Source organism: Thamnophis elegans, chromosome 1 (genome assembly GCF_009769535.1).
Source record: "Thamnophis elegans isolate rThaEle1 chromosome 1, rThaEle1.pri, whole genome shotgun sequence".
Classification (NCBI taxonomy): domain Eukaryota; kingdom Metazoa; phylum Chordata; class Lepidosauria; order Squamata; family Colubridae; genus Thamnophis; species Thamnophis elegans.
The window spans coordinates 175,422,929-175,450,806 of record NC_045541.1 but is presented as its reverse complement, the minus strand read 5'-3'; the positions used below and the strand labels follow the sequence as shown (position 1 = coordinate 175,450,806).

At 47.7% G+C, this 27,878-nt stretch overlaps 1 protein-coding gene across 5 annotated transcripts in view; it reads left to right on the top strand.

The window, feature by feature from the left end:
* The window catches only part of STK11 (serine/threonine kinase 11), a 122,112-nt gene extending 102,722 nt beyond the window's left edge, over positions 1-19,390 (top strand). For all 5 annotated transcript variants that reach the window (XM_032223089.1, XM_032222776.1, XM_032223011.1 and 2 more), the window contains 2 exons: positions 17,272-17,500; positions 19,300-19,390. In XM_032223089.1, coding sequence (XP_032078980.1) covers positions 17,272-17,477 — 206 coding nt within the window. In that variant the 3' untranslated portion in view covers positions 17,478-17,500; positions 19,300-19,390. The remainder of the gene's footprint in view (positions 1-17,271; positions 17,501-19,299) is intronic.
* Positions 19,391-27,878: the final 8,488 nt, after the last annotated feature.

The following is a 27,878-nucleotide window of genomic DNA, read 5'->3' as shown; positions in this document are numbered from 1 at the left end:
TCCCCCTTTCTCTCTCCTCCCCTTCTTCTCCTCCCCTTTTCTCCTCTTCCTTTCTTCCTCCTCCCCTCTTATTCTTCTCCTCCTCCTCCTTCTCCCGCTTTCCTTCTCCTCTTCTTCCTTTTCTCCTCTTATTCTCCTCCTCCTTCCCTTCTCTTCCTCCCCCCTCCTCCTTCCTCTCTCCTCCCCTTCTTCTCCTCCCCTTTCCTCTTCTTCCTTTCCTCCTCCTCCCCTCTTATTCTTTTTCTCCTCCTCTCCTCCTCCTTCTTCTCCCCCCCTTTCCTTTTCCTCTTCTTCCTTTTCTCCTCTTATTCTTTCTCCTCCTCCTCATCCTCCCCCTCCTCCTTCCTCTCTCCTCCCCTTCTTCTCCTCCCCTTTCCTCCTCTTCCTTTCCTCCTCCTCCTCCCCTCTTCTTCTTCTCCTCCTCCTTCTCCCCTATCCTTCTCCTCTTCTTCCTTTTCTCCTCTTCTTCTCTTCCTTCCCCTCTCCTCCTCTTCCTCCCCCCTCCTCCTTCCTCTCTCCTCCCGTTCTTCTCCTTCCCTTTCCTTCTTCTCCTCTTATTCTTCTCCTCTTTCTCTCTCTCCTCCTCCCTCTCTCCTCCTCTTCCTCCCCCTCCTCCTCCTCCCCCCTTTCCTTCTCCTCTTCTTCCTTTTCTCCTCTTCTTCTTCTCCTCCTCCTTCCCCTCTCCTCCTCTTCCCCCTTCCTCCTTCCTCTCTCTTCCCCTTCTTCTCCTCCCCTTTCTTTCTTCTCTTATTCTTCTCTTTCTCCTCCTCCTCCCTCTCTCCTCCTCTTCCTCCTCCTCCTCCTCCTCCTTCCCCTCTTCCCAGTCCCTCTCAGCCCAACTCATCTCACATGGTGGTTGTGGGGAAAACACGAGACAAAGGTGTGTTGGATATGTCCCCCACCTTTGTTATTTGCAACAATAATATAGGTGAGCTATGCATAAATAAAATGCAATCCCATTATGTTTGCGTGTCGTCCCATCAGCAGCCAGCCGCAGCTTTCCCAAATCTTTGAACCCAGATCTGCAGGCATTGGTGAATCTCGGTTTTTTTTTTAAAAAAGCATCCAGCAGCGTCCTTCCAATGACCCTGGAAAGGGGACGCTTCTGGGCAGCGTGGGAAGCCAGCAGGATCTTGCCCAACTGCCTGCGGTGCTCCTGTGGTTCAAAAAAGACACAGTTCTGATTTTTTTGTGAGTGGGTGAGCGTGCATTACAAAGAAAAAGCTGAGATTTATTTTCCAGCGTGATTAGCCCTGTGTCATCAAACGAAACACCGTTTGCTGGCCTCCGGAAAGCTTTTCAAGTGTCACCAGCGAGCCTCTTTGGAAGACAGTTGCTTAGCTCAGCAACCCCCCCCCCCCCCCCCCCGAAGAGATCCTGCACGAACCCAGGACGATGATGCAGAAATCCTGTTTGATCCTTGCTCGGCCTCCCCCTTCTCCCCTCCCTCCCCCTCAGTACTTTCCTCCTGTTATCCGAGCTGATACTGCCAAGGTAATTTTCATGCAGAGAGAAAATACCACAGGACGACGTGCGCTGGGTCTTTTCAAGTCCAGTGACTCAGCACTCACAGCCCAAAGGGAAGGACATGATGTGATGATGTCTAATTTTTGCTGGAGGACGCAAGCAAAACTCCCACCTCTTAAGCTGCGAGTTAAGACATCATCGTCATGCCCAGCTCACAGCCACTGTCACAAGGACCCATCCTGAGTGAATCAGAGGCTTAAAAAAAAAAATAACAGAATGGAAAGCAAAAAAAACACACACACAAACCATCCAGCTTTTATGACAAAAATCTACAAAAATCTCTTTATAACTCTGCCGGCTGGGGAAAAAAAAGACAAAAGGAAACCTAGCCAAGATTATAACCTATAACGTCAAAAAACGCGTCCGTTGGAAGTTGCCTCGTGGGTTTTTAAGAACTGCGGCAGTGATGGGGAACCGTTTTCGGCACCGAGTGTGAAAACAGGAATGCGCGTGCATGCATGTGTGTGTGCCAAAGATCAGCTGGCGAACGTGCAGATGCCTGTTTTTTGGCTGTTTTCCAGACCGTTTTTCAGGCAATTTTTTGGGCTGTTGTCAGGCAATTTTTTGGTCGGTTTTCAGGCGCTCTGGCACCCGCAAAGACTAGCTGGCTGGCGCATATGTACGGGCCAGAAACCAGAAGAGCAGCTGTCGACAGTGCGCATGCTGACAGAGAGGGCTCTGCGTGCCACCTCTGGCACATATGCCATAGGTTTGCCATCACAGAATTACGGATCTCTTGGTGCTCTCTGAGCTTGGCTGTTTTGTTGCAGACGTCTCGTTACCCAACTAGGTAACATCATCAGTGCTACTTACCAGCACCAGCAGTGATGATGTTACCTAGTTGGGTAACGAAACGTCTGCAAGAAAGCAACCAAATAAAGAGAACACCAAGGACCCCCCCCCCCCCACACACACACAGTTCAACCCTGGACTACAAATATTCTTCTGTCAGTAGCTTTTAAGAAACCGAGCAGAAAATTGCAAACCTGCCTTTGTTTTCGTTGAACCTGTTAATCAAAAGCCCATTTTCTCAGTTTTTCTGTCAAACCCTAGCAAAGATGCTGTTGAAAACCAACAGCAGATGTCAGTTAGGTAATTGTTGTTGTTAGTTGCAAAGTTGTGTCTGACCCATCGCGTGGCAGGGGAACAATACTGCAAAATTCCCATTCCCTCCCCACTCTGGGGAGAGGTGGCATTATCCGGTTCTCCAAATTACTCAAAATTTCCACTACCGGTTTTTCAGAACTGGTCAGAACTTGCTAAATTTCACCCCTGGTCCTCTAACTGAAAAAAAATACCCTCTTTGGAAGTGTTCCTTATTATTTTTTGAATTGATTAGTCCCCCAACTAAACTCTTAAAACCCTACATTCTTTGAACTCTTCTAGATACCTTCAGACTCCTAGACAGGTGAGTGCAGGTGTGTTCAATATCTCAGGGGCTGCCACAAAGAAGAGGGAGTCAATCTACTCTCCAAGGCACCTGAGGGCAGGACCAGAAGCAATGGGTGGAAACTAATCAAGGAGAGAAGCAACATAGAACTAAGGAATAATTTCCTGACAAGTTAGAACAATTAATCAGTGGAACAGAAGTTGCCTCCAGAAGTTGTGAATGCCCCAACACTGGAAGTTTTTAAGAAGATGTTGGATAGCCATTTTGTCTGAAGTGGTGTAGGGTTTCCTGCCTAAGCAGGGGGTTGGACTAGAAGACCTCCAAGGTCCCTTCCAACTCTGTTATTCTATTCTATTCAACCTTGGCAAATTTAAGATTTGGGACTTCAACTCCCAGAATTCTGCGAGTTGAAGTCTCCAAGTCTTAAATTTGCCAGGGTTGGACAGCCCTGCGTTAATGTAACTTCCAGGCACCTTATAACAAAGGTGAAAGGAGCTTCAATGGATACCTTCCGTCAAGCAAAGGCTGAAACTCCTTGGAAGAAATCCCTCCAATGTTAGGAGTGCTTCTTTGCCATTTTTCTCCTTCAACCCATCATTTTCTCTGCTGCTGATTCTCCTCACTTTTTCTTTTTTAAAATATATTTTTATTCTTTTTAAACAAAACAACACATACAAAACAAAGCAAGAGAAGAAAAAAGAACAACTTTCCTCCATTTCATCAAGCATGTCGTTTGGTTAGAAGTTTTTGTGCATCAATTCTTAAGCTTAGGATTAACATCACTGGTTTACATTAAACATAGCCGAATGTTTCGCTGTCATTGAGCATTATGTGTTCAAATTACCATTAATATTCTTTCATTTGTAACAATCCTTGTTTCCTTGAATTCATAATTATCTATCAAATAACAATGAGTCTTTAAAGTATTATAGTGTCACCTATCTCTAAGGAGAAAAAGCGGAGATTAGAACAAAGAATTCCCATTAATTTATAATATACATTCATATTTTCAATTGACCATAATGTCACCAATCATCCACAGTTCCAAAAATAGTTTTCCATTGTTAATTATTAATCCATATAGTGATTAAGTATTTCAATTCATATATATATATCAATTGTTCATTACATCATCATTGAGCCGTTTAATATACAAAGATCTTTCTAATATAAAATGGTCACTACCTACAATTATACCAAAGTATTCAATTCATCCCACTCTTATACATTAATATCATTATTGTCCTTCTCTCTCTCTAGTTTCCCTCGCTGTTCTTCCCATATTTTCCCTCCAAGAGTGTGGAATTTGGAGCTGGATGGGGATTTTTTTAAAGCCAGCAGCTAACTGAGCATCCCCAAGTTTCCAGTCCAGACATATGTTTTCAGAAGGCGGGAGATTCTGTTTTGCTTTTACTGGCACAGTTAATCTCTCTTAGAAGCACAACAGTATTAAATGAGAGAGATTTGTACAAATGGCAGCACAGTGTTGGTTACAGAGAGCAGGCCAAATTAAGCAGGGCTAGGATCTAGCGCAGGGGTGTCAAACACAAGGCCTGTGGGACGGATCCGGCATGCAATGTGGTCGGATCAGCCCACGGGACCGTCCTGGAAAATGTAAGGGACTGTCCCACATCGCTTCGACTCGGTCTACCCAATGCGAAGATATTATGGCCCGCCAGCAGCCAGTGGAGCTGGCAGAAGACTCAAGACAGTGAAGAGGTTGGGGAGGAACCTGGGCCAGTCCTGAAGTCTGGGGAAGTCTCTGATGAGGACTCTGCGGTGGAGGCAGAGAGGGGGCCAGGGACATCTGGTAATTATCAGCTGCCTTCGGAGATCAGTGGGGCAGAAGAACAGCTGGAGCCTGTTCCCAATGTGCACATCCACAGAGCTGCCAGGAGAAGGGAACAATTAAAGAACAAGGGCCGACTCAGGAGTAAAGGCACAGGTGGATGGTGAATGGCCCTTCCCATAGGGAATAAAGAGGAGCGAAAGGGGAGTGGAGTTTGCAGGAGACAATTAGTTCAATTCCTTAGGGTGAAGATCTGTTCCTGACGTCTTGCCAAGTATTGTCTGCTACCGAGTGGCGTTTGGAAGATATTGGCCTGGCAGCTCTCCAAGCCTGATGAAGCTCTGTAGTTGTGAAATCTCTTGAAAGACTGTTTGTCAGGACCTTGCTGGAAAGGAATTCCCTTTAACCTAAATAAAAGAGGTTTTTTTTTTTTAAAAAAATATATTTTATTCATTTTTCACATTCCATTTGCAATCACTTATATACAGGGTATTTGCTATAAAAAAAGAAAAAAAAAGAAATAAAACGAAAAAATAAAAAGGAAACACAACTCATTCACAACCCCACCTAACACTTCCATCCTTCATACACCCCATCTACCCCCTCCAACTTTCCTTTCTCCCTCTAACACTCCCCTCCTACTTCCCTTTCCCCTCAAACCTTCCTTCTCCCCTTACTCCCCACACGTGTGGGGAATAAAAGAGGTTTTTATCGGGTGAGGAGTCTGCTTCATGACCTTTTGAAGCCTAGGCCAGAACAGAAGAGGAAATATTCCAGCAGTTTTGGGAGTGGCATCAAGCTGTCCATGCCCATCCAGTCAGCCGTGCCCAATGAGTTGCATGAAGTTGGTCACGCCCACCCAATTGCACTCTCTCCCCGCTGAGGTCAACCACAGCCCTGATGCCGCCCTCAATGAAATTGAGTTTCACACCCTTGATCTAGCGGTTAAGACACTGGGCTTGTCAACCAAAAGGCTCACAGTTTGAGACCCAAGTATCCTGGGACGGGATGAGTGCCCGTTCTTGCCCCAGATCCTGTCCACCTAGCAGTTAGAAACCATGCAAATGCAAGTAGATAAACAGGTACCACTTTGGTGGGAAGATAATAGCGTTCTCTGTGCCTTGGCATTTAATCATGCCAGCCTTATGACCACAGAAGCGTCTTTGGACAATGCCTCTCTGCCTTGGCTAGGAAATGGAGATGCCCAGAGATGGACAGGACTGGACAGAGGAAACTTTTATCTTTTTATCAGCAACTGCCTTTTTTGAAATAGACTCGGAGAACTGGAAGAGACCTCCAAATCCACTACCTTCTACCGTGTTTCCTCAAAAATAAGACAGGGTCTTACTTATTTTCTTTTGACCCCGAAATAAGCACTTGGCCTTATTTTCGGGGAGGACTTATTATTTTTGAGGTGCAGGAGGCAGTGAGTGTGGTTAACTCATGGCTGCTGTTGTGTTGCAATATTTTTGGGGAGGGCTTATTTTAGGGCATGTGCTCAAAAGCCCGATTGGGCTTATTATCCAGGGAGGTCTTATTTTCAGGGAAACAGGGTAGCCTGTTTCAATCCATGGAGTGAAGGAGCATCCATCTTATCTCCAGATAGTTGGTTTTATGTTCAAATTCTTCTTGCTATTAGGAAGTTTTATAGCGGGAGCTATAGGTGTGGGTGGGGGGACCACAGACACGGGAGTGGGTCGGAGCATTACGGTCATAACGGGGAGGGGCAGATATGGCGGGGACTTTAGGGCTAGCCATTACCGGGGAAGGAGGGATCGCTACGTAATAGAGATCCCTCCTTCCGGCCCTATGAGTCCCACTCCGAGACCAGATGGCGCGAGTAACAAGGACCCTGGTCTCCGGCTGTTGTCGCTAAACGCCAGGTCTGTTGTCCACAAAGCTCCCCTCGTCCGGGACTTAATTTTAGACGAGGGGGCAGACCTGGCGTGTATTACTGAAACCTGGCTGGGCCCGGAGGGAGGAGTCCCCCTCGTAGAAATGTGCCCAGAAGGATTTCAGGTGCTTCATCAGCCGAGAGCTCAGGGAAGGGGTGGGGGTGTGGCTATTGTTATTTGGGAGTCTTTTGTTCCTCGTAGGATCCCTGCTCCGGAGCTTGTCGGGTGTGAGTCCCTGCTGCTGAAGTTGGACCTCAAGGGTCAAGTGGGCCTGCTGTTAACGTACCTGCCTCCCAACTGCGTTGCAGCAGCCCTCCCCTCGCTCCTCGAGTCGGTAGCCGAGCTGGCAGCTGAGTTCCCCAGGCTTATGGTCCTGGGGGACTTCAACTTGCCTACGCTCGGTGAACACTCTGATGGGGCGCAGGAGTTCATGGCTTCCATGACAGCCATGGGCTTGACCCAGATAATTCGGGGCCCTACCCACTCAGCGGGTCACACGCTCGACCTCGTATTTCTCTCGGAGCAGTGGAGTTGTGATCTTGGTCTGAGGGGTAATGAGATCATACCCCTGTCGTGGTCAGACCACTGCCTACTGAGGCTTGACTTCCGGAGACCAAACCCCCACTGTAGGGAGGAGGAACCGACCAAGTGGTTCCGCCCCAAGCGACTGATGGACCCCTTGAGGTTCCAGACGGAGCTTGGGGTTATTCCTGACACTCTCGCCCACAATCCGGTAGAAACTCTGGTTGCTGCCTGGCACTCGGCAGCATCGGAGTCCCTTGACCGGATTGCGCCACTACGGCCACTCCGAGGTGGTGGATCCCGGAGGCCTCCTTGGTTCACTGAGGAGCTCCGGGAGAGGAAACGCCGAAGGAGACGCCTAGAGCACCTGTGGAGGTCCGATAGATCCGAATCGAACCGAGCACTTTTAACAATCTGCACCAAGGAATACATCAGGGCACTTAGGGCAACAAAAAGAGCATACATTGCCTCCTTGGTTGCGTCCGCTGAGTCCCGTCCAGCCGCCCTGTTTAGGATAACCCGTTCCCTCTTAAACAAGAGGGATACGGGGGACCCCTTGCAGGGTAGGGCTGAAGACTATGCCCAGTTCTTGGCGGACAAAGTTGCTCGGTTTCGGTCGGATCTGGACTCCACCCTTGCAGACCCAGCCGAGGCACGAGTGGACGACTTGGTAGACCAGCGCTGGGTTGAGTTTCAGGACGTTACCCCCGGGGACGTGGACAAGGCCATGAGGGCTGTGAGTGCCTCCACCTGTGTACTGGACCCGTGTCCCTCCTGGCTGGTAGCTAACAGCAGGGAGGTGACACGGAGCTGGATCCAAGCGGTTATTACCGCCTCGCTTCGGGAGGGGCACTTCCCCGCCGCACTTAAAACGGCGGTGGTGAGACCCCTCCTGAAGAAACCATCTCTGGATCCAGCTGTACTTAACAACTATCGTCCAGTCTCCAACCTCCCCTTTATTGGGAAGGTTGTTGAGAAGGTGGTGGCCTACCAGCTTCAGCAGTCCTTGGAGGAAGCCGATTACCTGGACCCCTTCCAGTCCGGCTTCAGACCTGGTTACAGCACAGAAACCGCTTTGGTCGCATTGACCGATGATCTCTGGAGAGCCAGGGATGGAGGTCATCCCTCCATCTTGGTTCTTCTTGACCTCTCAGCGGCTTTCGATACCATCGACCATGGTATCCTTCTGCGACGACTGCGGGAGGTGGGGGTGGGAGGCACTGTTTTGCAGTGGTTCTCCTCCTACCTCTCGGACAGGTCGCAGTCGGTGTTGGTCGGGGGACAGAGATCGACCATGAGGCCCCTAACATATGGGGTGCCGCAGGGGTCGGTCCTGTCCCCCGTACTATTTAACATCTACATGAAACCGCTGGGTGAGATCATTCGGAGGCACGGGATAAGATACCATCAATATGTGGACGATACACAGCTGTATCTGTCCGCCCCGTGCCAACTCAATGAAGCGGTGGACGTGATGAACCAGGGTCTTGAGGCCGTTAGAGACTGGATGCGGGCTAACAAGCTTGTACTCAACCCAGAAAAGACCGAGTGGCTGTTGTGTTTCCCTCCCAACAATTTGGCTAGCATTCCATCACTCAGGCTGGGGGGTCAAATTTTACACCCCTCAGACAGGGTTCGCAACTTGGGAGTCCTCCTGGATCCACAGCTGACCTTTGATCACCACCTGTCGGCTGTGACCAGGGGGGCATTCGCCCAGGTTCGCCTGGTGCGCCAGTTGCGACCCTACCTGAATCGGGAGGCTCTCACAACAGTCACTCGCGCCCTCGTGACCTCCAGGCTGGAATACTGCAACGTGCTCTACATGGGGCTGCCCCTGAAGAGCATCCGGCGACTTCAGCTAGTCCAGAATGCGGCCGCGCGAGTGATTGTGGGTGCACCTCGGTTCACCCACATAACACCTATCCTCCGCGAGCTGCACTGGCTACCTGTTGATCTCCGTGTGCGCTTCAAGGTGCTTCTTACCACCTATAAAGCCCTCCATGGTAGTGGATCTGGGTACTTGGGAGACCGCCTCCTGCCGATTACCTCCTCGAGACCGATTAGATCTCATAGATTAGGCCTCCTCCGAGTGCCATCTGCCAGCCAGTGCCGGCTGGCCACTACGCGGAGGAGAGCCTTTTCAGTGGTAGCTCCGACCCTCTGGAACGAGCTCCCCGTGGGGATCCGTACCCTCACCACCCTTCAGACCTTCCGCGCAGCCCTCAAGAACTGGCTATCCTGCCAGGCCTGGGGGTAGAGATTGATCTGCCCCCACCCGAATGTTGGATGAATGTTGTTTACTTTTTAATTATATGTAATGTTATATGTTATTGTCTGTATCCCCCTTCCTATGAGTTGTTAGCCGCCCTGAGTCCCCTCAGGGAAAAGGGCGGCCTATAAATAAACCCATTCAATTCAATTCAATTCAAGTTTTCTCCAACGTTGGATTAGAGTTAAACTTCCTATAACGTGAATCCATGATCCATGCTCTGCCCTTTGGAATGATAGAGGAGAGCTCTTAATCTTGTCTTAGGTGACAAGTTTTAACAGTGTAACAGAGTTGAAGGGATCTTGGAGGTCTTCTAGTCTAACCCTCTGCTCAAGCAGGAGACCCTATACCATTTCAGACAAATGGCTGTCCAGTCTCTTCTTGAAAATCCCCAGTGTTGGGGCAGTCACAACTTCTGGAGGCAAGCCATTCCAGTGGTTAATTGTTATCAATGTTAGAAAAATTATCTTTAGTTCTAACTTGCTTCTCTCCTTGAATAGTTTCCTTCCATTGCTTTTTTTTTCTTTCCTTTTGGTGTTTTGGAAAATAGGTTGACCCCCACTCTTTCCTATGTCAGCCCCTTAGGTATTGGAAGACTGCTATTGTGTCAGCTCCGGACCTTCTTTTCATCAAGCTAGACATACCCAATTCTTGCAACAGTTTTTAATATATTTTAGCCTTCAAACTTTATCTTTGTTGCTCTTCTCTGCACTCTTTCCAGAGTCTCAACATCTTTTTTTTATATTGTGGCGATGAAAACTGAATGCAATATTCCAAGTGTGGCCTTACCAAGGCATTATAAAGTCGTAGCATGAGATCTTTCAGGTTCCCAACAATTCCAGCTCCTTCAATCTTGCTTCCAGTCCTTTGATCTGCTTTATCATGGCTCTTTTCTGAACCTTTTTCCAGATTGTTCCAAAAATGTGGCAACGAGATGTAGATACTGATGGGAACTGATAGATTCAGATATAAAAGAATGGAATGGAATGGAATGGAATGGAATAGAATAGAGAATAATAAGAAATGAAATGGAATGGGACCTTGGAGGTCTTCTAGTCCAACCCCCTGCCTAGGAAGGAAGCCCTATACCATTCCAGACAAATGATTGTCCAATCTCTTCTTAAAAACCTCCTTTATTGGAGCATCCACAACTTCTTGAGGCAAGTGGTTCCACTGGTTAATTGTTCTCACTGTCAGTGAATTTTCTCCTTAGTTCTAGGTTGCTTCTCTCCTTGATTAGTTTCCATCCAGTATCCCCTATCAGGGTTCAGCTGCGGAGTCCTTGATGCACTCTGAACCTGATTGCTTGCTTGCAGACGTTTCATTACCTGACGAGGTAATGTCATCAGTGCCAGTGAGTGTGAGGTCCGCTCCTTGTGCATATGCAGTCACTTGTCCTGTCGGTGTTGGTGGAGGTGTGGCTTCCTCCGAGGAAACCAAGGGGAAATGTCCCTTCATCTTCTTCCCCTGTTTAGTGTAATGGAGAAGATGCTGGGCTAGACATCAAAAGATCACGGGTGGTTGGTCTCTCTCAGGCATGGAAGTTGGCCTGGAGACTTTGGACCAGTCCCTCTCTCTTTGCCGAGGTGGCGCAGTGGTTAAATGCAGCACTGCAGGCTACTTCAGCTGACTGCAGTTCTGCCGTTCGGCTGTTCAAATCTCACCGGCTCAGGGTTGACTCAGCCTTCTATCCTTCCGAGGTGGGTGAAATGAGGACCCGGATTGTTGTTGGGGGCAATATGCTGACTCTGTAAACCGCTTAGAGAGGGCTGAAAGCCCTATGAAGCGGTATATAAGTCTAACTGCTATTGCTATTGCTATTTGCAAAATGGGACAATCACCTCTCTGCGGTCACCTGGCCGTGGCCAACTTGCTGCAGGACAACTCCGCATAGCCAACTCACGGTGAGGCAATTCATTGCAGGACAATTTAACAAATTCAATTGAATTATTTAAAACAAATAAGAATTATTTTAAATTTTGCCATTCGCATTTCAGTCTGCCCCTTCTATGGCACCATTTATTTAATGATTCTATTTCACTATTTATTTGATACGAGCCAATAACCTGCCGCTGCCTGAGTATTTATTTATAGGGGGGAAATGTAATTTCTAACGTTGGATTTTCCCCCTTCCCAGAGGGAGCCCCCTTGTGGAGTACTGTGGAGCCGTTACCATGGCAACTCCACTGCGCTGTACAGTAGAAGCCATTTTAAGCCAGTACAGTAGAAGCCATCTTAAGGCACAACAGGCTGTGTCGTAACAGAACACCCTCCGAGGGGTTTTAGGGGTGTCTTACCTGCCACGATATTTTTTCCCAGAGGGTAAGTTATCTGTGTACCAAGTTTGGTTGAAATTGCTCGAGGCGTTCCAGAGTTATGCTGGAACACACGCACACATACACACAGCCATTTATAGATCGCTAGATAGAAGATGAGTGTGACCAGGGGTGGGTTTCTCGCCCCGTTCCAACCGGTTCAGTTGGAACGGGGCTGGCGGCATCCTCATGCACGCGCGCAGCGCACGCATGCTTACTAGCCCCTGTGCCTCTGCTCCTGGAGGATCGCGCAGGCGCTGTATGCGTCCTGCGCATGCGTGGAAGCGCAGAACTCGTCAAAACCGGGTAAGGAACGCGGGGGGGCGGGTGGACACTTCACCATTCCCGGAAGTTACTTACTTCCGGGTTCGCCGACCAACCGGTTCGCGGGGACCGCCGCGAACCGGTTGAAACCCACCCCTGAGTGTGACTGTCAGGGTTGCTTCGCTCAGTAACCAAGAAAGAAACCACTCAACTCCATTTTGCAGAATTTAGAGTACTTTTACTGGTTATTAGTAGATAGTAGCTAGGCAAAGCAAGATCTGAGGCAAAAGTGCGAGTATTCATAGATACCAATATGTGACCCAATCCCCCCCCCCATCCCATAGTCCAATCCAAACACCCAACAGGTGTCATGTGGGAGACATTGTCAAAAATCATCATCAGGTTGGTATGCCGGACAGTTGGCCTTGGCGGCAACCCCTGTCTCTGCCACATGCGCAGTAAATGGTGAGAACAGCTCCCTTATTACAATCTCTCCTGCATAGAATACTTCCCACACCCAACTACCATGCTCCCCCCGCACCCCGTTTCAATGGCAGCCGAAAAGCAAGCAGCAAAACAGAGGCTGACAGTGACTCTTGTCCTGCATAAAGTTGTCGTGCACCGAGTTGGCCATGGCAAATTAGCCCAACCCATTTCCTAAGCCTGGGATTGTGGAGGAAAGTAGGCAGAAACACCTATGCCCTCTAGAGTTGTATAAAATAAAGTTGGGATATTTATAGGGAAAAATCTGGTTCCACCACAAATTCGCAAAGCCCTTATCCGCGGAGACATAAGCGCGAAGACTAATTCGCGCCGTTCAAAGCACTAAGGAAAAACGCAACCCTACCGCGATGACATAATCGCGGAGGGCAAATCCGCGCATTTCCAAGCACTCAGTACCCTAAACCTAACCCTAAACCTAACCCTAAAACAAACCCCTAAACCTAATCCTAACCCTTACCTTAATTGAAATCGGCTTTCTGCCGCGGCGCCGTTTTAAAATGCCCTTCTGTTGCCGCGCTGTTGTCGCCGCAGTGATGCCGCGCGGTGATGACGTCACGGCTTTAGCAACACGCTTATGTCTCCACGGATAAGGGCTTCGCGGTTTTGTCGTGCAATGAAAAATCTAACTTAAAGCAAAAGTTGAACTCAGAAGAAAACAATATAGGGAAAAAAGTTTTGAATGTTGATGCTGGAGAAAGACTCTTGAGAATCTCTGACCTCTGGACAGTCAAGCAAGCAAACTAATGACTCCTCAAACAAATCAAGCCAGGATTCTCACTCTAAGGCACAAATGACCGGGGACAAATTCTCCTACTTTGCACTCAGGATGTGAAGACTAAACTCTCTGGAAAATGCATTGATGCTGGGAACGGGGGAAAGGAAGAGAAGATGCGACGAGCAGCCAAAAAAGATGCTTATGACGCTGCGTTCAAAGTCACAACAGACCCACGTGGGGGCGACGCGTGACCTAGATTTGAAGTTCTGACCAACACCCACACCCACATCACAGTCACACAACCGAATCTCAGGCACCCGGCAATGTTCCCTCTAATTTTTTTTCAGTGTGAGCGGAAAAGTATAGTGTTTGAGCGGCACATTTTCATGCCTGAGCACCTGAATTTTTTTCACAGATGTCACCTAAGACAACAACGAAATCAGTATTATTTGAAACTCAAAGTTATGTTTATTCAAGGGACCCGCTTAATTAAAAGTGTTATATAATATCAGTATCACTTAACAACGCTCCTGCTTAGCAACCAAAATTTTGGCTCAGGAACTCTGGCATTGAATTGTGCACGTCTTAAAGCTGTCAAGTTACAAGATCCTCGCACCCCTAACCCTTTAGAAAAAAAAAACCCAGGGGTCTTCAAATCTGACAGCTTTAAGACTTGTGGACTTCAACTCCCAGAATTCTTCCTTCAGTCATGTTGCGGTGATGTCATCTGGTGGATCTGCTCCATCTTCAGTTTATTTCACCTGGGGCAAGTCTGCAGCTGAAGATGCCGACGAGCCCCCGCCGCCACTAGAATAACTGCTGCCGTCTCCTCCTCCTCCAACAGCACCACCACATTTGCTGCCCGGTGCTGCGGCTAAGGTGAAGCCGCCAAAGCTCCCGCTGGCGTCCCCGCCCATAGTAGCGGCAGCGCCGCCTCCCCCTCAGCTCAGAGCACCTGAGCTGGGCACCGCGTTACCCCTGCCGCCGCCTCCTCCTCTGCCATGCTTTTGAGAAGCCGTGGGGCCTTTGAGAAGCCGTGGGGCCTTTTTTTCCTGCTCCCGCCCCCTCCGCTGCCTTCCTACTGGCTCCCGCGGCCTCATGGCTCCTCAAAAGCACGGCAGAGGAGGAGGGGGCAGGGGTAACGCGGTGCCCAGCTGAGGTGCTCCGAGTGGAGGGGGAGGCACCGCTGCCACAGGCGGGGGCGCCGGCAGGAGCTTTGGCAGCTTCACCTCAGCTGCAGCGTCAGGCAGCAAATGTGGTGCTGTTGGAGGAGGAGGAGGCAGCAGTTATTCTAGTGGCGGTGGGGGCTTTGGGGGTTCACTTCAGCCTCAGCGCCAGGTGCAAGCGGCTAGGACTGGCCGCCCACAAAGGACCTCCCCGGGCTTGCTTTGCTGAACACGGGGTGACTGACGATAGTTTGACCAGGCACGCCCGGTGCAAACTACTGTCAGTCACCCCGCACTCATCAAAACAAGTCCGGGAGGTCCTTTGCGGGCGGCCAGTTCTAGCCACCTGCAAAGGACCTCCCCAGCTTCCGGAGCCTGTGACGGTAGAAATCACTGCGCGGCAGTTGCAAACTGCTGCGCAATGTTTTCTTGCCATGTGCGCGGTCGCGCAGCCGCGCACCTTAGAGGGAACATTGGCACCCGGACTGAGTTTAGGGCCATTCGCAGTGTTCGCACAACTACCTTTTACGATGGTTTTATTGTCCCAATCTGGTGCCTGCTTTCAGTTTTTGGCAAAGCCACATCCAAAGCAAGCCACCCGTGAAGTGGCCACTTTATCAGGCCTTGGTAAGGCCACACTTGGAATACTGCATTCAGTTTTGGTCATCATGATGTAGAAAAGATGTAGAGACTCTAGAAAGAGTGCAGAGAAGAGCAACAAAGATGATTAGGGGACTGGAGGCTAAAAGATATGAAGAACGGTTGCAGGAACTGAGTATGTCTAATTTAAAGAAAAGAAGGACCAGGGGAGACATGGTAGCAGTGTTTCAATATCTCAGGGGCTGCCACAAAGAAGAGGGAGTCAAGCTATTCTCCAAAGCACCTGAGGGTAGAACAAGAAGCAGTGGGTGGAAACTAATCAAGGAGAGAAGCAACCTAGAACTAAATTTCCTGACAGTTAGAACAATTAATCAGTGGAACAGAAGTTGCCTCCAGAAGTTGTGAATGCCCTAACACTGGAAGTCTTTAAGAAGATGTTGGATAGCCATTTGTCTGAAACGGTATAGGGTTTCCTGCCTAGGCATGGGGTTGGACTAGAAGACCTCCAAGATCCCTTCCAACTCTGCTATTGCATTGTATTGTATTGTTTGCTTAACAACGATAGCCGTTGAATAACGACCGCCACAAAAAACCCTCGTAAAATCCGGTTGGTCATGTGACTTCGTCACTCAGGATCCTGATGGGCAGCCTCCATTACGATTGTAAGTCGAGGGCTACGGGTATTAAGTGCACCCATGAGTGTATTTCTCCTCTCCCCTGTGGGGTGTGCGTATGCCAAGGTAAGTTGGCCTATTTCAGATGAAATCGACTTCAATTGTTTATTACCGCCGTAAGGCCCCATCTTTAAAACATCCAATAATAGAACTGTTGCATGCTTCTGTGTGTGTGTGTGTGTGCGTGCGTGCGTATCACAGAAAAACAGTGAGTATATGATCTAAAGATAAATAAGAACATGGAAAATAATGACATAAACTATAGCGTTATAAAAAGGGATGGATAAAGACGTATCTAAATTTAGCTCACAGTATAATGTCTTGAACAGATGGTGGCTCCAACTGGGTAAGTTGGCAGCCTATTTTTAATGCTCTTTTTCAGAAGAAACAGCAGTACAGGTGGTCCTCGACTTACGACCACAACGGAGCCCAAAATTTATGTTGTTAAGTGAAACGTTTGTTGTACGTTTCGCCCCATCTTCCGACCTTTCTTGCCAAGGTTGTTAAGTGATTCACCGCGGTTGATTGTTAAGTGAATCTGGCTTCCTCGTTGACTTTGCATGTCAGAAGGTCGCAAAACGGGATCACCAGACCCTGCGACCGTCATAAATACAAATCGGCTGCCAAGTGCCTGGATTTTGAGCATGTGGCTATGGGGATGCTTGCAACGGTTGTAATTGTGAAAAACACAGTTTCCAGGGCTGTTACAACTTTGAATGGTCACTAGAGTAACTGGTAAGTTGAAGACTACCTGTACAGGTAGTCCTCGACTTATGACCTATCTGTCAACTCCTAACGTTGCCATAGTGAGAGAAGGGGGGGATGCTTTCCATGCATACTTTCGGCTAAAGTTGGATCTCAGATTACTGCAGCAGGCTTGGGAGGGGTGCACCTCATTGGGGAATGTGATTTGTGACACAGACTGAGGGGAGGGAAGGAATAGGGGTAAAGTTCAGCTATAACTCAAATAAAGCTTATATCTGACTGCGAAAAGGCCTTGCCTATGGTGCTCCTAATAAATGACTGGTTTTGTATTGAAACTTGTCTCGATACTCATGAATCAATTAGGGCATTTTTAGGAAACCTGACGCTCTCACTAAATGACCATTCAAAGATAGAACAAAGCCGTCACTTATATTATGACTTGGTCCTGATGCCTTCCCCGCGATCAGGTGACTGTATTTCGGACGCTTAGCAACCAGCCAGCATTTACGTTAATGGTGTCTTCAAACAGTTGCCTAGCAACCAGTCATTTAGTGAAGTACCTGTAATTTACCCATTGTCCCCCACCCCATTTCTCTCTAAAATTATTATACACAATTATGATCCACGTTCTTAGGAAACACAACTCTCCTGCATAATTATTTCATTTGTTCTGTTCTAGATACGTTATAAATGTTGCGTGCGTCCTGCTCCACTCATTAAAATAATGCCGTTTCTCCACTCATGTCGTGTTTTGAGAATGAATTGGGCCCGGGTTTGGGTTTAGAAAGCGGCCCTTCGCTTCCCTCGCCTCCTCACCTCTTGTAATAGTTCCAAGCAGAGGGCAACTTGAGAGGAAGGTGTAAGGCCCTCTGCGCATGCTCAGGGGCCAGAGCTTGAACTGCATTGACACGAAAGTTCTTCCTTGTGCCTTTGCAGGGCAGGTGCCTAACGAGGCGAGGCAGAACGGACAGAGCTGCACCCGGGGGCTGCCCAAACCGGTCTGCATGAATGGGACGGAGTCCGGGCAGCTGGTCAGCAAGACGAAAGCCGAGCGGCGGGCCAGCGCCTCCTCCAACCCTTCCCGCAAGGCCTCTTCCGCCAGCAGCAAGATCCGCAAACTCTCGACCTGCAAGCAGCAGTGACCCCGGCTGGACCGCCCACCACGGTTGGTATAACCCCAGTCCCGGTCGGGAGGCAGATTGTGACCGGGTGGGAAAGGGTCTCTAAGGGTGGTCCCCGACTTACGGTCACAGTGGAGTCCGACATGTCCGTTGCTAAGTGAAAACTAAGTGAGTTTTTACCCCATTGTACGACCTTTCTTGCCACCATTGCTAAGTGAAACCCTGCCACTGTTAAGTTAGTAACACGGTTGTTAAAGTAAATCCGGCTTCCCTGTTGACTTTGCCTGTCGGAAGATCGCAAAAGGGGATCGCATCTCTCTCTGTGTCTTTCTCTCTCCCTCCCTTTCCCTCTCTCCATCCCTCTCTTACTCCATCCCTCCCTCTCTCTCCCTCCCTCTCTATCTCCCTTCCTCCCTCTCTCCAGCCCTCCCTCCCTCTCTCCCTCCCTTCCTCTCTCTCCCTCTCTCTCTCTTTCCACCCCTCCCCCTCCTCCCTCTCTCTCCATCCCTTCCTCTCTCTCTCTCTCCCTTCCTCTCTCTCCCTCTCTCTCTCTCCACCCCTCCTCCCTCTCTCTCCATCCCTCCCTCTCTCTCTCCCTCTCTCTCTCCACCCCTCCCCCTCCCCCCTCTCTCTCCATCCCTTCCTCTTTCTTTCTCTCCCTCCCTCTCTCTCTCCCCCTCTCTCTCTCACACACACACACAGAGGGACACTGCAACTGTGATAAATATGACCCAGTTGCCAAGCATCTGGATTGTGATCATGTGACCAGGAGGATTCTGCAATGGTCCTAAGTGTGAAAAAAACGGTCCTTTTTCAGTGCCGTTGTAACTTTGAACGGTCACTCAACGGACGGTTGTAAGTCGAGGACTGTCTGTAGCGAGAGCCACCTATGGCAAGAGGGGCAGCATGCAGGTTCAATAAATAGATTTAAAAATGGTATGAGTGAATGACTTTGGGAGACAAGATTGGCAGATTAGACAACCGATAAGAGGCAGCTGAGCCCTCAGAAAGAAAATTGGTGTGAAAATCGTCTCAGAAGAGGCCCTCATCCAAGAGGCTTCTTCAGCTCTGACCGAATGGTGGGAAATGGAAGGATTTATATTTTTTGGCAGACAGCTGGCCATTTGCATCCTTTGAGAGGACACAGATAAACCTCCCGATGGCCTCAGCAACTCTCTCAAAGGGTGCAAATGACCAGCAAGGTGTATACGTGACCCGTCAAAACCGTGTTCCACAAAAGCGCGGTCGACGAAATCGCATATGTGACGTCATCACAACGCGACGAAAAAGATCGAAAAATTGAAATAAAAATTAAATTACAGCAAGCCGATTCACATAAAGGTAAGGGTTAGGTTAAGGGTTAGGGTTAGGTTAAGGGTTAGGGTTAGGTTTAGAGCGTTAGCGTTACGTTTAGCGTTAGGTTAAGGGTTAGCGTTAGGTTTTTCGTTAGGTTAAGGGTTAGGTTTAGGGTTAGGTTTGGGGGGGGTTAGGGTAAGGTTTTCGGTTTATTTTTACATTTTTCGATCTTTTTCATCGTGCTGTGATGACGTCACATACGCGCTTTCGTCGACCGCGATTTTGTCGACCGCGGTTTTGTGGTGGAACCGGTGTATAAACCCTTCCGCTCCCCACTATCCAGTCAGAGCAGAAGAAGCTTCTCGGATGAGAAGTGAAACACCTTCAAGAAAAAAACAAAGGAAGTCCAGTTGCCTCTTGAAAAAAGCACCTTTGTGCACAACTGTGACCCGGCTGACTGGGAATCTCCATAGATATAAAAATAAATGTTCTTCTAAACTTGAATTTTTTTTTTCTTTCTTTCTTCTTCTTCTTCTTCTTCTTGCAGATTGTCGGCTGCCCTAAAGCCGGATCTCCTCCATTCTACCCATCCACCTGTAGCAGATCACTTGTAGAACAAGCTTGCAATCAAACAAAGAAGAAGAAGAAGAAGAAGAAGAAAAGAAGAAGAAGAAGAAGAAGAAGAAGAAGAAGAAGAAGAAGAAGAAGAAGAGGAGGAGGAGGAGGAGGAGGAGGAGGAGGAGGAGGAGGAGGAGGAGGAGGAGGAGGAGAAGAAGATTTATTGTTCTTTTTTCTTCCTTTTTTCCGTTTGTCTGGTCTTTTTAATGAGTCTCAAACCCAAGGGGGGGGGAATATTGGACGGTGACTTGCACCCACCTGTGACCTCCTTCAACGCGACTTCCCCCCCCCCTCCCCGAAAGAGGCTTAAACTCTAGTTTGTCAGATGGAATCCAGACTCCCCTTTGACTGTGATGCTGTGTGTGGCCCAGATATACCCGGACTCTTTCTGGGGATTGCATTGGGGAGCAGGGATGCGGGGGAAAGAGGCAGTGAATGGTCTTTAAAGAATGATGATGTCCTTCATGCAAACTCTTTTTCTACCTTCCCAGGTGTGTTTGGAAAATTTGCAAGCCATCAACACGCACTTTATGTAGTAGACTACTGTTATATTATATATATAAATATATATATATATATAATGTGTGTGTGTGTGTGTGTGTGTGTGTGAGACTGTGTGTATATATATATATCTATATAGATATATATACATATGAGATATTTTTCGCTTTTTGGTCCCCCATCCCTTCCTTTATTTTTCCTTCGCAATATCTCTTAAAGACTTCTTTATCCGTTATGATGCATTTGAAAGGGCGGGGATGAAGGGACAAGAACCCAAATGAGTATTTTAAAATGAAAACATGGGGGAACAGTCTCCCCATTCCGTTCTGAATGAAACAAAACGCACACACACACACACACACATACATACACACATACAAAAAAAAAATCTGCATGCTGTTTATAAGGGCTGGAGCAAAGGGAAAAGTGTGCTTTTCTGGGTTTTTTTTTCCTTTTTTTAAAAAAAAGAAAATAAAGATTCAATGGAGGTGTGGATTCTACGGTGTCGACTTTGTGGGGAGCCTTTTCTGTCACTGAGGAAGAAAGTGCGGGTATGAGAAAGGAGCATTTTACCTGGAATTGTGAATTAATAATTCTAGAGTTGGAAGAAATCCCCCGAATTCATCTAACTCAACCTTTCGCAAAACCAGTTAAAGCAATGTTTCCCTACTGTAGCCATTTTAAGGTGCATGGACTTCAACTCCCAGAATTCCCCAGTCAGTCATACTGGCTGGGGAATTCTGGGAGTTGAAGTCCACACATCTTCCACACGTCTTAAAACATGCTGGCTGGGGAATTCTGGGAGTTGAAGTCTATCTGAAAGCCTCTGGCCAGGGAGTTCTGGGAGTTTTAATTCCACACGTCTTAAAACATGCTGGCTGGGGAATTCTGTAAATTGTAAATTTAATGAATTTATATGCCGCCCAATCCCAAAGGACTCCGGGCGGCTTACATAATAACAGCTAAAAAAGAATACAAAAAAGAAAGAATAAAATAGAGAAAAGCAGGTTAAAAAACACATCATGCACTCAGTCTTAGTGGGGCTGGACTTCAGTCATGAAGTCAACAGCCCCAGGCCTGCCGGAATAGCCAGGTCTTAGTAGACTTACGGAAGGCCGAGAGAGTGGGCAGGGTCCGGATCTCGGGGGGTAGATCGTTCCATAGGGCCGGGGCAGCTACAGAGAAGGCCTCCCCAGAGGGGCCACCAGATGACATTGTCTAGTCGATGGCACCCGGAGAAGGTCCAACCTGTGTGATCTTATCGGACGCTGGGAGGTATATGGCAGAAGATGGTCTCGTAGGTATCCGGGTCCTAAGCCATGTAGGGCTTTAAAGGTGATAACCAGCACCTTGAAGTGTGTTCGGAGACCGATAGGGAGCTGAAGTCTACACATCTGAAAGCCTCTGGCCAGGGAGTTCTGGGAGTTTTAATTCCACACGTCTTACAACATGCTGGCTGGGGAATTCTGGGAGTTGAAGTCCACAGATCTTCAACTTGCCACAGTTGAGAAACATTGCTGTAGAAAATAGAGGCTGCCTCTTAGCAGGCTGCTAATAACTTTGAGTAGTTATTAAATGGAAGGAAGTCAGAAGTAACTGCTTCCCTACAAATTCCATCTCATAGGTCTTCTCCTGTCCTTGAGCATTGCAAAGGACCAAGATCTACAGGGCAATCTGAAGACGCATCTCCTAAAACACCATAGAGCATTTTCCAGATGAAATTTGGAAGGAGGGGGGGGGCTTGTCTTCCCCATAATTTTGCAATCTCCGTTATTTGGGTAGAATATTTGGAGCAAACGCTTAAGGAATACTTGAACTCAGTATATATACAGAATTGGTGTTCCCAAATCATAAGGATGGTGAACCTCAACTCAGTAATGTCCTAAAGTACCCACTGATGTCTCGCAGCAAACCATCACATTAGTTAAGTGAAGGTTTGCTATTTTTGAAATCCTGTTTTTCCTCCTAGGAATCCATGCATCCTTGTGCTAGGGACTTACTATACAGTAGTAGCAAGATAGGGACACGGTGGCTCAGTAGCTAAGACGCTGAGCTTGTCGATCAGAAGGTCGGCCATTCAGCGGTTCAAATCCCTAGCACCACGTAATGGAGTGAGCTCCCGTTACTTGTCCCAGCTTCTGCCAACCTAGCAGTTGGAAAGCACGTAAAAAATGCAAGTAGAAAAATAGGAACCACTTTGGTGGGAAGGTAACAACGCTCCGTGTGCCTTCAGCATTTAGTCATGCTGGCCACATGACCATGGAGACGTCTTCGGACAGCACTGGCTCTTCCGCTTTGAAATGGAGATGAGCACGGTCCCCTAGAGCCAGAAACAACTAGCGCACATGTGCGGGGGAACCTTTACCTTTACCTTACCTTTAGTAGCAAGATTTATGTTGTGCAAGTCCATATCTTAAGAAAAATTGTGTGGTGCTGTCAGTACAACACTGAACCACAAACTCTCCAATCGCATTTGGTGTAAACTCGTGCAGCTTCCATCCATAGGCTCATAGAATCATAAGGGTAGAAGGGACCTCAGTGGTCTTCTAGTTCACCCCCTTGCTCAATATGGAGACCATCCTGGACAAATAGTCCAATTTTTTCTTCACCTTCAGCGATGGAGCACCCACAACTTCTGAAGGCTAGCCACTGATTGTCAGGAAGTTTCTCCTTAGTTCATTGACTATCCCTCTGATCTGCTTCCATCCATTCTTTCTTGTTTCATACAGTTTACCCCAAGCTCAGTTCCAACTCTTGAACAAACCTTAGTTAAGCATGGTATATAAATAAACCCAGCTTCTGTCTTTTGAACACCCAGGTTAGCTTGGTCAATATACGTTTTATATACATAAAAATGGTGCTCTCTGTGTGTTCAGCATGACTGGAACGCCTCGGGTAAACTTGGTACACAGATGACTTACTCTCTGGAAACAAGACACACCTAACACCCCTCAGGGGGATGTTCCGTTAAGATACAGCCTGTTGTGCCTTAAAATGGCTTCTACTGTACTGCTGTAAAATGACTTCTACTGTAGAGCACAGTGAAGTTGCCATGGTAACGGCTTCACAGTACAAGGGGGCTCCCTCTGGTAAGGGGGAAAATCCAACATCAGAAATTACGTTTGGTCCAGACATTTTCTCCCTAAAAATAAATACTCTGGCAGTGCTGGATTATCAGCTACTATATATATTAGAGCTGCATGAAACGTTCAGAGACATTTGGGTCACCGTGAAGCTTAACAGAAGTTTGAATCATCTCCACCATCTTCTCATTCCGGCACCTTTTAAAACCCAGAAAGTTGACTGAAAAGATGAGCAAAGTCATCTGCCGTGTCTCTCCCGACTTGAAACTGCAAGTTCCAATTGACCAAGGACGCCAAATCGAGTGGGATCCCGCCTAAGAGAGTAGAAGACGGCAGTAAAATTCAAAAGGATTCAGAGGGTTTTTATTGAAATGGGCTGAAAGTAACAATCGAATGTTAACACAAATGCAGAGTTTTATCACTTTGGAAGCAAAAATCCAGTGAACAGAGAGACCGGGGCGATGCCCTAGCTAAGTCATGGAATGTGTGTGGGGGGAGATTTTGGGGTACTAGTTGACCATGGAGTATGAGAAAATGGATGATATGGATGCCAGGAAAGGAATGACAGACTTGGGCTACATTAGCAGAAGTCTATAAATTCCAAATGACAAAACAATAACGGGAAGTTATTTAGGAAAGTCCTGGTTGGGGTCAAAAAAGTCAAGATGGCCGTTATGGTCCGATCAAAGTGATTTTTATATGCGCAGCACAGACAAATATATGGAGCATTGATGGCACTGTCATAGCTGCCATCTTGAGGCTTTTTAACCACACTTTGCAGGCCCCGCCCCTTTTAATGGCTTGATATGGTTTTAATGGGCCTCCCAATCCTCACAAAACTCTTATTCACTGCAGGAAACGTGTAGCCTAGACGAGCAAAAGCTTAAACAAAACCAGGAAATAGCCCTCTTCAAATCCTTGAAGGATAGCTGGTAGGTAAGCCAACCACGCCCGCTTGAAGAGGTGCGGACTTCAACTCCCAGAATTCCTCAGCCAGCCTGCACTCATTGCTGCAGCAGCAGGCTGGCTGAGGAATGCTGGGAGTTGAAGTCCCACAGGTCTTGAGGCAAACAAGGTTGGGAAATATATATATATATATATTCTAGAAAAACGGCAGCTCTGATCACGCTTTGCTCGCACAAGCACGAAGCCAAAGGCACCAGCCTGAAGATGGCGAGTGGGACCTCGTCGAAACGTCGCCAAGATACTCTCAGTCTTACATGGGAAAAGACCAGAATACGCCAAGACGACTATGGCTGTGTTAGTGGGCTGGGCAGCCATCGTTCAAGGTGCTTTAATCTCAATTTTTACCCATGCAGGGGATGGAGTTGAGCTTGTTCAGAAAACAGGCCCAATCCTGCTTCCTCCAGACACCACAGGTGTTTTTCATTCTTGTTTCCCTGGCCAGCCATGTTTCCTTCCTAGGGAAGCTTGACCTGGTTCTCCTGCTTGGGCAGTGGGCTGTACTAGAAGACCTCCAAGGTCCCTTCCAGCTCTATTCTAGATATATATTCACCTGCCTCCCTGTTAGAGCCCAACAAACTAGGATGTCCAGCTTTTGAGGGAGGGAGAGGCCCAGGTCCCGCTTGCAAGTTTTGCAAAATGGTCTGCTTGGTTTGCTCAGGAACTACAAAAACCCAGAGATGGAAGGTCTACATGAAATGATCTGCAGGGGAGTGGGAGAGCTTTAGGTGATCCATCTTTGAAAACCATGTTCCTCAACCCTTAGTGGCTTGAAGATGGGTGGACTTCAGGATTCTGGGAGTTCAAGTCCAACCCATTGTCAAGTGGCAGAGGTTGGAAAACATTAGTAAACATTAGTAAACAGTAACATAGTTGGAAGGGACCTTGGAGGTCATCTACTCCAACCCCCTGCTCGCGCAGGAGACCTGGACTAGGGATTTGAACCGCCGATCTGCCAACCTTTCTGATCGACAAGCTCAATGTCTTAGCCACTGAGCCACCTACCACCTCAAAGTGCCATTATTTGGAGGGGCTGCAAATAAGTGGGAACATGACTTCAAATCCAGCCCGCACAGGTGAGGCCCATAATGGTGGCTCTATGTGACAGCAAACCCCAATGAATGGGAGCCGCTCCCATAGAGGCAAGATGAATCCATTTTTAAAAAGAAAAGAAAAAAGCAATTGCATTCCTAATCCTGACAGGCACTTCCTCCCTAGTCTGGGACTGCCAGACCCAGAATTCCCAGCCCCCTTGAAAAGAGGGCACCGGATGGTAAATTTTCTGGTCTTCCATGTTGTTGGAAACATGCATTTTTCCACCCATGGTGGTCTGTCCCATAGGATGTGTTCCTAAAAATTCACCCATACAAAAGCAGGCAGAATTTCCACTCTACTTCTGTGGCTACCTGTGACCCGTCAAAACTGCGGTAGACAAAACCGCACTCGACGAAAGCGCGTACCTGACGTCATCAGCAGCGCGACGAAAAAAATTAAAAAATTAATTAAATTAAAATTAAAATTAAATTAAAGCAAGCCGATTCACATAAAGGTAAGGGTTAGGGTTAGGGTTAGGGTTGGGTTAGGGTTACGTTAAGCGTTAGGGTTAGGTTTAGCCTTAGGTTAAGGGTTACCGTTAGCTTTAGCGTTAGGTTAAGGGTTAGGTTTAGGGTTAGGTTAAGGGTTAGGTTTAGGGTTAGGTTTGGGGGGGTTAGGGTAAGGTTTTCGCTTTAATTTTAAATTTACCGCTCACAGCGCGATGTTTTCGTCGCACTGTGATGATGTCACGTACGCGCTTTTGTCGAGCGCGCTTTTGTCTACCGCGGTTTTGTGGTGGAACAGCGGCTACCATCTTAAATTTTCTGATCACACCCAAGAGTTCTAAGAAAAGCCCCCCATTTCTATGGTTTCGAAGTACAGGTAATCCTCAACTTATGGCCGGCCACTTAGTGACCATTCAATAGTATGACTGGCCTGGAAAAAAGGAGTTACAAGCCTGTTCCAAAGGTCGGACCTCCACTCACTGGAAGTTACTTTCCGTTTTGAGCAAAGCCACCTGACAGTGAAAAGGAACCATTACAAGCAATCATTCCGAGCCCCAAATTGTCATTGCTAAGCAAAGCAGTTGTTAAGTGAGTTTTGCCCCATTTTACGACATTTCTTGCCGCAGACCACTGCAACTGTAACAAAAAATATAGGGTTTCCTGCCTAAGCAGGGGGTTGGACTGGAAGACCTCCAAGGTCCCTTCCAACTCTGCTATTGTATTGTATTGTAACTGTGTTAGTAACACAGTTGTAATGTTTGGCTTCCCCGTTGATTTGCTTGTCAGAAGGTTGTAAAAGGGGATCGCGTGCGACCGAGACACCGAGACAGTCATAAAATGCAAGCGTCCAAATTTTGATCAACGTGCCCAAGGGATGCTGCAATGGTCAAAAGTGTGTAAAATAGTCATAAGTCGCTTTTTTTCAGTGCTGTTGTAATCGAATATTCACTAAACGAATGGTTGTAAATCAAGGATTACCTGTATGGTCATATATCAAGGACCACCGTATTTTTGGGAGTATAAGACGCACCAAGATTTTGAAGAGGCAAATTTTTTAAAAAGTTTTTTAAAAGTTCTGCAGACCTCCCAAAAATGGCCCGTTTTTTTTGTCAAGAAAAAGGGTATGCGTAGCTTTTAGGAGGCTTATAGAGTGCTCCTGAGGGCTGGGGGAGCAAAAATGAGCAAAAAACGGCCCATTTTCACTCATTTTTGCCCTCCCCAGCCCCCAGGAGCACTCTGGAAGCCTCCTAAAGGCTATGCATGGCCATTTTTGCAAAGGAAGAGGGGTTTCTGGAGGCCAAAATTGCTGTATTCAGTGTATAAGACACACCCAGATTTTCATCCTCTTTTTTGAGGGAAAAAGGTGTGTCTTATACTCTGAAAAATACGGTACCTATAAATGCTTCCGCCAATAGCTTGGCGGAAATACAGGAAGGAAAAGAATAGGTGCGCGGCCTTGGATTAATTTCCAAAATGGGCTTTCAGAGCCCCCTCCCAAAGAGAATCAGTTCTTTGTTGGGGGTAGAAAACAGGGGCTACGTGAGTGCCCCCAAAGTGCCATTTTTGGACCTAAAACACAATAGCTGCCTAGAATCAAATGAATGCTTCTAAAGGAGATGAGCTCCTGGCCTTTCAGCCTGCGGCATCTTCAAAGCACCGAAACGGACGCAAAGAGGAGCCAGGAGGCCTGTTTTGATGGGCAGAACGAGCCCGAGACGCTGTGGGCACCGTCTTCCCTTGGCTAAACTCTCCGTAAGATCTCGGACAAGCCCCCCACCCCCACCCCGCAGACCCTCCCAGACAAACAGGATTTGTGCTCTGAGACCGCTTCTTGGCACATGTTTTTTTTTAATCAAGTCCATTTTCGAAAGAGGTTTGTGGTTTGCGGGTCACGCGTGTACCACCACGTGGCAGTTGGGGTGGGGGTGGGGGCTTTGTGCTTACCACAGCCGAGCCCCTGGCAAAAGGAGGGTAACAGCCGAGGCAGATTCAAAACATAAGGAAATTGTACGTCGGCGTGCCAACACACCCAACTGCTCCATGCTCAGCCCCTCACATTCCCTCAATTGTGGCACTCATCTACAAAATCAATTATGTGCGCGTGCGCACACACACACACACACACACCAAAAACAGCTTTGGACCCGCACGATTCCAAACTGGAGAAGTGGAACGCATCGTTCCCTTTTTTTTAACCTGACATGCTTTTAACCTGACATGCAAATACCTTTGCAAAGATCTGAAGCCTAAAGACAGAGAAAAAGGAGTGGCATTCAAGATGGCAGAAAAAGAAAATATATATATATATATTTAATATATATATATATTAAAAAAAAGATTTAAAGTGGATTTTCTTTTTCTTTTTTACGGATTGCCACAGGGAGAAAAGGATGCTTGGAAGGAGAGTGGGGTCGAAAAGA